The 10,263-nt window shown below is 47.7% G+C and overlaps 2 protein-coding genes and 1 non-coding gene across 3 annotated transcripts; 2 read left to right on the top strand and 1 right to left on the bottom strand.

Annotated features, from left to right (window-relative positions):
- Positions 1-512: 512 nt before the first annotated feature.
- LOC123044656 (60S ribosomal protein L36a) lies at positions 513-2,472 on the top strand. The gene is made up of 4 exons (XM_044467460.1): positions 513-686; positions 1,666-1,845; positions 2,030-2,104; positions 2,192-2,472. The coding sequence occupies exons 1-4, from the start codon at positions 528-530 to the stop codon at positions 2,249-2,251; spliced, it is 474 nt and encodes a 157-aa protein (XP_044323395.1). The 5' UTR covers positions 513-527; the 3' UTR covers positions 2,252-2,472.
- Positions 1,437-1,508, top strand: LOC123047803 (small nucleolar RNA R66). Its single transcript, XR_006423160.1, has one exon. It is a non-coding gene; the product is annotated as a small nucleolar RNA R66 (small nucleolar RNA).
- Positions 2,473-3,918: 1,446 nt separating the features above from the next.
- On the bottom strand, positions 3,919-6,535 carry LOC123044655 (glucose-6-phosphate/phosphate translocator 2, chloroplastic). The gene is made up of 5 exons (XM_044467459.1): positions 5,946-6,535; positions 5,593-5,818; positions 5,056-5,278; positions 4,597-4,810; positions 3,919-4,498 (listed from the first exon to the last, which is right to left on the bottom strand). The coding sequence occupies exons 1-5, from the start codon at positions 6,423-6,425 to the stop codon at positions 4,487-4,489; spliced, it is 1,155 nt and encodes a 384-aa protein (XP_044323394.1). The 5' UTR covers positions 6,426-6,535; the 3' UTR covers positions 3,919-4,486.
- Between the last annotated feature and the right edge of the window lie 3,728 nt (positions 6,536-10,263).

Below are 10,263 nucleotides of genomic sequence, written 5' to 3'. Positions count from 1 at the left end.
GACCTGCAGGGAAGCACATCCACTACTGAAGAGGGCGTTTGTACAAGAACCGGAGGTTGTCGACAAGAGCCAAATGTCTATAGTTACAGAACTACAACCCAAATCATCAAGGCCCAAGAAGCTTCCCGATGGCTTGTAAGCCCAAACTAGGCCCGTTAAGCGGGTATACCTGATTCTACTGGTACTTATAGCCGTTGTATAGTTTTGTTATCATTTGGCTAGGATTTGGACGACTGCGACCAATCGGTTGTAACACAAATAGCTGAGAGGGACGGAGAGAGGAACAACTGCCGCATAATTCAAATTCCAGTTGATTCCATCAATTTCCTAATTCATGTTTTTTTAGGGGTATTTCCTAGTCGGTAGCTCACACCGTAAGCAATCCAAAATATTCAACAAAGAAAAAAGTCGGTAGCTCACACAGTTGAACCATTCGTCATACTCCCAGCAAGCCCAGCCCATCTCGCATTCTGGGCTGGTGGTGGGCCAAGAAGGGATGGTTGATCATAAAAGTGGCATTCAGGCCCATGAAGGAAGCGACGGTCTCGCGACTCGCAAACCCTAGCTCGCGAGCAGAGGGCCACAAAACCACACCCCTCTCCCTCCCCGCCGCCACTTGCCGCAACTCCTCCACCAGAAAGGGAAGGGAAGCACGCCGGAGCCCCATCTCCCCGGCCGTCAAAATGGTACGCGTTTCGTTCCTCTCCATCGCCCCGAAAGCTTAATCTCTTGTCATATCCGTGCCAATCCGTGCTGTTTTCCCTGCTTTGCTTGCTACGTGGGTTTTCCGTGGCGGTCTGTTCGTAGATCCTAGATTCCGTGTTGTATGAGTGGTTCCCTTCGAGTGCTTTGACGTGTAGGGTTGACGCTAGCCTACGAAACTCAAGCTTTGGTGTATTCACGCGGACTAAACGATTAGTTCTTCAGTTTTAGGGTTTCTTTGATCAAGTTTACGAGTTATAGATCTCTGAACCATGTACCATTAGTTCTTAATTACTGTATATTTGCATGAGATTTGTACTGCTTCACGTTCCTAATTACCAAGTATTAGATGTTCCTCGGTTATGTCAGGCGGGCGCGCTCTTGGCTTGAGATGGAATCAATCGATCTTCGTGTCAGGATCAAATCTAATTTGGTCTTCCCTCCGTTTAGATGGACTATAGCTTGTATTCATGCATCTTTAAATGTGTAATCTTGTGAAGTGACCTTGTCAAGGCTGTGCTTCACGCAACTTCACATTACATGATACTACTGAAACCTGATCAGTAAAACTGGGCACGCATTCCTCAGCTGATAACCATTTGACATTAATTCCATCTAATGTTTCACCTTAACTTGGGATGCTTCTCTCTTGCCAAGTGATATATCAACTTATTATGTAGCTTATGCTGCAATTTCAAATCTTATTGTTTAATATTTGATACTGAATTTTGGGGTCCTACTATGGCATGAAATCTTTCAGACCTGATTATCCTTATGATGACAACCATAAGCATGTTTCTGAGGACCTAATTGAAGTTTGTACTATAGGTTTTCTTAGTATTTTTTTTAACATTCTGCACTTGTTTCTAGAGCTCTTTTTTATTATTGCAATGCCATCCAAACATGTATCCAGCTTTCATCCAAACCTATCTGAACACTAGTTTTGTTGCAAATGCTATTTAGGTGAACGTTCCGAAGACCAAGAAGACCTACTGCAAAAACAAGGAGTGCAAGAAGCACACACTTCACAAGGTCACTCAGTACAAGAAGGGCAAGGACAGTCTATCTGCCCAGGGAAAGCGTCGTTATGACAGGAAGCAGTCGGGATATGGTGGTCAGACCAAGCCTGTTTTCCACAAGAAGGTATGGCAGCATCTTTGCTTGTGATTGTCTATCGACCTGCCAACACGATATATATAGTTCAATATGGTTTATCTGATTTGTCTACCAATTCAACGCCATGGTGCTTATGGTGTGCCTGTGTAGTGTATTTGTGTGATAAAGATTAGAAGCAGCTGAGCAATGCTAATGTTGTGACGTTTTTCAGGCAAAAACCACCAAGAAGATTGTGCTGAAGCTGCAATGCCAGAGCTGCAAGCACTACTCCCAGCGTGCCATCAAGGTTTGTTCCTTTTATCTTGAAAAATGAACATTTTTCTTTTTATTTTGCTGTGCTTGCTCATTCTTTATTATTCCTCTATCTATGCAGAGGTGCAAGCATTTTGAGATCGGCGGAGACAAGAAGGGCAAGGGGACATCTCTTTTCTAGACTGCTTTCACCTATCTGGAGTGGTGGTGGTCACGAAGTATTACTACTTGTGTTAAGGGTTCGTTGTTAGGAGTTAAATTAATCAGACCTTGTCATGTATCCAAACTCCTGTGTCTTGCATTTAAGCAAGAGGCGAGTTTTGGCTAAGTGAAGTTTTGTAGCTTGAATCCTCTTTCATTCCGTATAATGTCAATCAACTCCATGGTGTTAAAATGTTTCTAGAGCATGGTAATTTGAGCTTTGCTGATGCTTTTTGGCATATGTAGCTGTTCTCAGTGACTGCTGGGGAAATTGCGAAGGGTTCTTCCTACCCAACGTGTCTAGTTGTGGGTAATTAGAGCTAGGGAATGGGGATTTGAAATCAAGAAGGAAACCCATCTTGAAATTCTATCATAACTTTCCTCCGTCTCTTATTTAGTCATTCCCATGAATCAAAACGGAATAGTTTCTACATATCCTCACACATGATTCCCATCTTAATACAACTTCCTGCTTTAGACCCCCATCCCTCTTTTGAAAAATATCGCCAACCGTGCTGTCATGGGATGAATCCAACTGATTTCTTGTAGTGATGGACTCCCCTAGAAAGCTATTTCATCGATATGAGGTTTCCTACTCTTCGCATTGTAGATTACGCCATATAAGGAGGTTTCATCGATATGAGGTTTCCTACTCTTCGCATTGTAGATTACGCCATATAAGGAGGTTTCCTACTCCCAAAGAGCACCGAAAGAAACGTCGGGATCGAAGACCAAACCCATCGCCCCTTTGAGCACTCTAAAAGGTGACGTTGAACCAAAGAATATATGCGACGGGGGGCATGTGCCGCGCCGAAACGCCGGGGACCGAGCACAAGCTCCCAAACGAGAAGGACGCAGCTTCAGTGACATAACTTGCAGGTGCAGTTGGGTCACTGACATAAGGGCCAGATGCTTGTTGGGCCCACATGTTAGTGACCCAACTGCACCTGCAGTGAGAGAGGGGGCCAAGGCAACAAGCAAAGGGAAAGGAGCTACGCTCCAACGTCGCACCCATCGCAGAGATCTCGGCTTCGCAAATTGCACGACGCCGCCATGCCCCTGTATCCATCGCCAGCAAGCAAACAATCTGGGCCGATGCATTCTCAACCACGCGACTTGTTTTGGACCACGTAACTAGGCTGGAGATCGGGGGCGAAAATTCCTGGCAACTTTATTTGGACGGATTCATTCACCTCTCTACATCATCAGCACCATGGTCACGGAACAACAGACGAAGAATTCAGAGACACCCGCAGCTAAACCTAGAAAAAAAGGAAAAAAGAAGGAGATTCCTAATACTGTATATATATTACAAGGGAGTGTCCTCAATCAGATATGCTCAACAACATATAACGTCCGAACGCCGGGCCGGCTCTCGTCGGAAGAGATATCGTTTGGTCGATTTCCCTTAGGCTGTGTTTGATAGTAAAGTATTGAAAAAACCAAAGTATTGAAAACTACAACATTTTAGCATGTAGGTGTAAGATACCACAGTTTTGACATACCACATTATTTTGAAGTATTGGGAATACTTTGGAGCTGTTTGGTAGTGTTGTATATATTGACGCACCTAATAACTAGCTAGCCGTTTTCTACTTGCTTACCCTGTTACCCAAAACCCAACGGCCATGCAAAAGGCCACCCATATGCACAAAGTCCACAGCCAAACTGTCAACAACCATGCCCAAAGCTCGTCCTGCAGCTTACAAAGATGAGAAAAACCGTGCAGTGCCGTCAGCTGGCCGGCACCGTAGCAGACACACGAAGAGAAGTAGGAGGCGCGGTGATGCAATCTTCATGAGGCAGCAGGAGGTTTCTTCCTCAGAAAGCAAGGCCTGCCAGCTTCATGCCACGGGCCTCCTTGAGAAGGGAACAGATGATTAAGCGTACTAGCCGTTTTTCCATGGTCGTCTCTTTATCTATCCACGGCAACCTGAGGGAGAGACGATCTCCAGCAACGAGCGAGCGGCGGTGGCATGAGAATGAACGAGGACGAAGAAACGTGTTCGTTTTTTCGCCTGCTCTGTTTTAAAAAAAGAGGTCCTGGGTTCTTTTTATTAGACAGAGAAAATACTGCATTTTGAGGAATACTGTAGTATTAATACTACAGTTTTTTGTGGAGACCAAACAGCTTAAAGTAATTAAAACCATAGTATTTAGAAAAACTGTAGTATTCACAAAATACTTAGAAAATGCAGAGCTATCAAACGGGGCCTTACTGCTTTGCCTGCAACACGAGGTCAACAAAAGTTTCAGTGTTAAATTCTGGTTTGCTTGCTTCCTTACGTACGTGGTGAGGTAAGTGAGGCGTGTGAGATGGGTCACCTGGGAGTAGATGAAGGTTCCGAGGATGGCGATAGCCGCCCCGAGGGCGTTGACGGGCTGCACCGGCGTGCGGAAGATGATGATGGACGCGACGATGACCGAGATGCGCTTCATGGTGTTGCCCACGCTGAATGTCAGCGGCGAGATCTCGTCCAGCGACATGTACGACACCTGGTTGTACAGGTGGTAGAACACGCTCTGCGCCGCCACCCACCTACAGTACATACCAACACACACAGGAATCCATTTATTTAGACACATGAACCAACTGAAATATCACACACACTGTCAAAATCTCAGTCTTTCGTAAATGAACTTGTGCCAATTCATTCTGAAGTATGAATGCTGTACTGCTATGCTATAGTTCGTCGCCAAAGTTCATTAAGCATTTAGAATTGCTAAGCATCAACAAAACTTACGACAGCGAACTGGCAAGCAGTCACGTGATTTGGAGCTTACCAGACGAAGTTGGGACCGATCTCGGCGACTGCATTCTGCCAGCCTGCAGCCCACACCTTGGGGCCCTCCATGGCGAAGGCGAAAGGGAGGAGGATCACCAGGGACAGCATGGAGAGGCAGGCATAGTAGTTCATCCCGCTCACCGACTTGCCCTTCATCCCCTTCTTGGAGAATATGTTCCGGAACACGAACGCCAGGTTGGAGATCATCGCCCCCATGAATCCTACAGTTGATTGAGCATATGAGCTATCAGAATTAATTAAACCGCATACTTTCAACGAGCGATACTAAAGTCGCACCCAAAAGTACAACGTTGTCCAATTTTGACGCCAAAGATAAAGCCTTTGGTACAATATATACGTGCTAAATTATAGACCTCAGGACTTGTGGACAGTTCAGGTTCTTCGGAAATGGAGTACTACTGAAAAATATCTGTTGTATATACTAGCAAAAGTGACGATATTTCTTATGTTGTAGGAGTATCCGCTGGAGGTAATTTCAAGATTCAACAAAAATGGGAGTCTGCAGATTGCTCACCAATCATGTTGAAATTGAGCTCGGTGACGGCCGCGAGAGCGCATCCACCTATGATCGGGAGGAGGGAGAAGTAGACCGGCAACGGGAAGTGCTCGCCGAGGAAGAACCTTGAGACGAAAACGCTGAACGCCGGCTCCGCGCTCTTGATGATGTGCGTGAACGACACGGCCACCTTCGCCATGCTCACCGTCGCCGCCACGTGCCCGATCGTGTGCGCAATCGCCACCTGCCCGGACACAAAAATAAAAAAAAATCCCAACACACACGCATCAGCACATCGAGAACACGTACGGGCCGGTGAGATTGGCAAGAACAGCGAGCGCCAAGAAGCCATGAGTGCGCAGGACGCTCACCGGAGAGAGAGCCTTCCAGAAATCGAGGTCCGTCTGGGGCGCCTCGGCGATCCTGGTGGCCCAGGACACGAGCATGATGGCGGAGCCGGCTGCCAGGGACAAGGTCGACGTGAGCCACGGGTACGGGAACGCATTCAGCACCTTCTTATTGTATATGTTGAAGATCACGTTCAGCGCCCACCACGTGGCGAAGTAGACCCCGATCTTGGCGCTCTTCATGGCCTCCGGCGCGGCCGCCGTCTCCACCGGCCGTGCGCCATCCGCGGTGGCTGCAGGGGGCGCCGTTGACGCGGCACGGTCGTTGCGGGCCGCCGCCAGGAACGGCTCCTGGCGGTACAGAGGCCGCGCCGAGAGGGAGAGGGGACGCGGGACGGCGTTGGGGAGGGCAGGGAGGTGGACAGGCTTGAAGGCCAACATGGTGGTGGTACTGGCACCGGCGGACGCCGGGGAGAACTTCACGGAGGCGGCGGCGGCCAGCATTTTGGCGGCGGGAGGCGCGGTTAGTGATTTCTTGGGGTTTGTCTGCGGTGGTATGCGAATGCGCCTGGTGCGGGTCTGTGCCTCTGGTTTGTGATGGTGGAGGGGGAGATGGGGAGGAAGAAGGTATTTATGGGGAATGCGCGAAGGAGAAGGGAGGCGGTTTGGCCAGTTCATGATCTTTTCGCCACTGGTTTTAGGAGTATCTTTTTTCGATGCAAAAAATGTTTATTCGTTAATATATTCCCTATTTTCCTGCACTATGGTACTAGAATATCTTGTGAATATTCTTATTTTTGACCCTCTTTTATTGCATGTCCCTACGAGAAGTTCCTTACAAGAATATGAAATTATAGACAAGTCATTTGAAGAAATTTGTGTGGTCTTCGTTCTGGATCAGTAGGCGGCACACTGTGAGCAAAGCTTGTTATCTGACTTTGGGCATCCAATTTACTGGAGCAACCTTGTTAAAACCTATGAGCTTATAGAAGTAGCGGGTAAAAAGTCATTGATGTAAATCAGGACATACTGACGACTCGTGATCTACGCAGCAAATCACCGCCCCAAAGAAGAAAAAGGAAATAGCCCTTTGGATAAGTAAATTTGTGGTTTTGTTCATTTATGCATCGGTATAATTTATATATCACTTTAAAATAAGTAGGATTATTTATAAAAAAATAAATAAAGAGAAATGATTATATTTCTTTTAGAAAGACACGGAATGGCTTTTATATCTAATAATTATCGAGGGAAATAATACACCAGTACACTGAAAAGACATGACACAAAACAAACAATAGAAAATAAAATCACATAAAAAAATACTAGCCGCCCTTTCCCTTCGATTGTAAGCCGCCTGTTGGAGCTTTAAAAAAATACAGTAAAGGAATGAGGCACTCCAAATGCCCTTGTTATACCAAGCTTTAAAAATCGAAAGAGTCCCTCCTCCTTAGAAAATGAGACGTAGTAGCCGCCGAGCTTAGTCCTAGTGTAGTTGGTCATCCTCTCAGGTGACCTACTAATCATCATCGCCTTAGTTATCTATTGTCTCGCGGACAGACGGACTAGATATCCATACGCAAGTCCCACTTTGGGTGGATTTCTTTTTCTTATTCGCAACTTAGGAGGTAGTATTAGCATCGGTTGTTGTCCCCCCTCCAAAGGTCAAAAACAGAATTAGTCCCGTCTTGTTATGAACCGAAAGGACATTATTTTTTCAGGAAATCTCTAGCCAGCGTCTTCCTGCTTCGCGTGTTTCTAATGGTGCCTTTGACTTTATGACAACCCAAGCGTGAGCCTGCAACACTCATGCCAGTATTCTGCACGTTTAAAAATTGACAAAAGAGACATGCCATGCTCGCCAATATACTTGTTTCTATTCGAAACGAGTTGAGTTTTCATCCGTTGATCTATGACGAGCCGGCGGGGGTCACTTTCAGCATACCAGCCTGTTCCTCGGTTGTAAGCCGCATGTATCTGACTCTTCCTTGGTACAGTACTACCGTGGATTTCGAACTCTGCTGGCTTCGATTCCTTCCACGGGTTTTTTCAGAAGGGAATTGCGGCACCTGCACCAGCACCAGCTAGGGTGCAAAACCCTCTCAACCACCGCATGGCTGTCAAATCCATGCATGCAGCCAAAGCTAGCCGCCGCCTCCTCCTTCCTCCACAAAAAAGTTAGGGTTTCTGCCTCCTGCCGTCGCCGCCGCAGCTCCGCCTCCTTTCCGGTGGCCCTAGGACCATGGGGGCGCGGTGGATCTTGGCAAGGGCCGGCGGGAGGGCTCTGTTTTTAGTCGTTTCTTTCAATTTTGCTAGGGTTTGTGTTCTGCTCAGGAAGACGAGACGGCGGCGGCTCCCTGAAGATGGAATAAAGGTCTCCCCGCCTAGTCCCCGTTCCGGCGGCGCGTCTAGCACCGTCGGTGGGCGTGTGGAGGTGTGTCTCCGGTGGATCTATCTTTGGTGGATTTGCTCGGATCTCGTCGTTATTCGTCTATGTTCGCGTGTCTTCGGATTGGATCTTTCTGATCTACGTTATTCTTCATCTGCGGCGGTTGCTGTTCTGGTGCGCTGGTCCTACGGGGCCTTAGCACGACGACTTCCCGACTGTCTACTACAACAAGTTGTGCCCGACTCCAGCAATGGAGGGGCGATGACGGCGGCGCGCCTTCGGCTCGCTTTAGTGCTGGTAGTCGTCGCTAGGTGGTTTATGGATCTGGATATAATTTTTATTATTTCTAGTATTCGTTGTACTGCCATGATTGAAAATGAATAGATCGAAAATTTTCTCGCAAAAAAAAAATCCATGCATGCAGCCGGTAATGACGGCATGAATCTGACCACCGTTTTGAGCCGTCGGCTGGGAGAGACCAAGGTTCTCACAAGGCAACGCCACCTACCCAGCTTGCGAACTGGCCGGACGAAACTTCGAGGCAAGCCAGCCAGCCAGCCTAGGGCCAGTTTTTTGGGCAATTCTCCCAGAATTGACCCCCTCCCAGCTTCCCCCAGAATTGCCACTTCATCTTTTTTTACAATTCCTAGCTAGTTAAAGTCTAATTAGCTAGGAATTGTAAAAAAATATCAAGTGGCAATTCTAAGAGAAGCTGGGAAGGGGGTCAATTCTGGGAGAATTACCCAAAAGAACTGGCCCCTACTCTGCGTCGTCCCGGTCCAGGACCATGCATGCTCTGGGACGAACGACGCAGGCTCGCCGGCGTGTCGCTGTACGGCGTATCCGAGGTTGGCCCCCCGCCATCGGAGGGGTCGTCCTCCTCCCGGCCTCGCGACCGTTGGTGCCATGCCAACCGACTGCTGTGCTTCAGCTGGGGCGCGAGACGGGGTTAGCGGCCGAGGGCGCTCGAGGGCCCGCGTGCGCGCGTTCCTCACCGTTCGTGCGATTCCCGACCACGTGGGTTGTTGCCTGTTCGTCGCGTTCCAGTAATTCGTTGCTGTTCTTGCCACGATACTTTGTTTTGTCAGAGAGCGAGATCGATAGATCGTTCGTCATCGCACGCTGTTGTCGGTCTGGTCGTCGCTAATTTTGATTCAGTCGTCCCGGTTGCTTTTGCTCCTATATTTGGACGATGAATTGGTGACCAAGAGAAAAGAGATAGTTTAGTAGCATACGCTGGTGTGCTGGATGGATGGAGGTTTAGGCAGTTGAGCTGCCACGACGTACGTAAGAATTTAGCCGACCAGGTATACAACGCACCGACCACCCAGTGATCGATACACGTATGAACACGTAGCTAGCTAGCTAGCTCGCTCGCTCGCGCTGCCGTGCGTGTTTCGTTTCCGTTTCGTTTGGTTTGCTGAATGCGCCTGACGCAAAGCACCCGACACGTACGCACGCGCGGTGTTAAGCCCCACACGGCCACACCTACCGCGCAGCTCAGGGCCCGTCGTCCGGTCTGCTTCCTACCGAAAAAGTCCATTTCAAACCTTGAACTGGTACAAGTTGGGCGAAACAAACCCTCAAATCAAAATTCCGGTCGATTGCATCCTGAACTCTGCAATCCCGATCTAAATCGAACCTTCGGGTCATTTTCCAAACAGGGATTGTTAACGTGGCAAAAATGACCGGGATTTGGGGAGGAAAAGCCCGCAGCGCCTGTGGGTGGGCCGGCCCAGTTCGCCGCAGCAGCTCCGTTCGTTATTTGTTCTTTTTCTGGTTTTTTTTCTGGTTATTTTTTATTTTAGTTTTTCTCTTTCTTTTTATATTTATATTTATAATCTTTTCTTTTTTATGATTTTTTTTATTTTTACTGTTTCTTTTTCCCTATATTATACAAAGTTCATTGCCTGTTACAAAAATGTTCATTGTATATTTAGGAATGTTTACTGT

Source organism: Triticum aestivum, chromosome 2B, assembly GCF_018294505.1.
Source record: "Triticum aestivum cultivar Chinese Spring chromosome 2B, IWGSC CS RefSeq v2.1, whole genome shotgun sequence".
NCBI lineage: Eukaryota > Viridiplantae > Streptophyta > Magnoliopsida > Poales > Poaceae > Triticum > Triticum aestivum.
Note: the sequence above shows the minus strand (reverse complement) of the source record. Positions and strands in the feature narration are given on the sequence as shown.

Bases quoted from the DNA above. Each gene is read 5' to 3' on its own strand.
- LOC123044656 (XM_044467460.1), top strand. From the start codon at position 528: ATGAAGGAAGCGACGGTCTCGCGACTCGCAAACCCTAGCTCGCGAGCA. The intron at 1,846-2,029 runs GTATGGCAGCAT...GACGTTTTTCAG, and splicing joins AGCCTGTTTTCCACAAGAAG to GCAAAAACCACCAAGAAGAT. The intron at 2,105-2,191 runs GTTTGTTCCTTT...CTATCTATGCAG, and splicing joins ACTCCCAGCGTGCCATCAAG to AGGTGCAAGCATTTTGAGAT.
- LOC123044655 (XM_044467459.1), bottom strand. From the start codon at position 6,425: ATGCTGGCCGCCGCCGCCTCCGTGAAGTTCTCCCCGGCGTCCGCCGGT. The intron at 5,279-5,592 runs GTGAGCAATCTG...AATCAACTGTAG, and splicing joins GCTCAATTTCAACATGATTG to GATTCATGGGGGCGATGATC. The intron at 4,811-5,055 runs GTAAGCTCCAAA...TATGTACTGTAG, and splicing joins ATCGGTCCCAACTTCGTCTG to GTGGGTGGCGGCGCAGAGCG.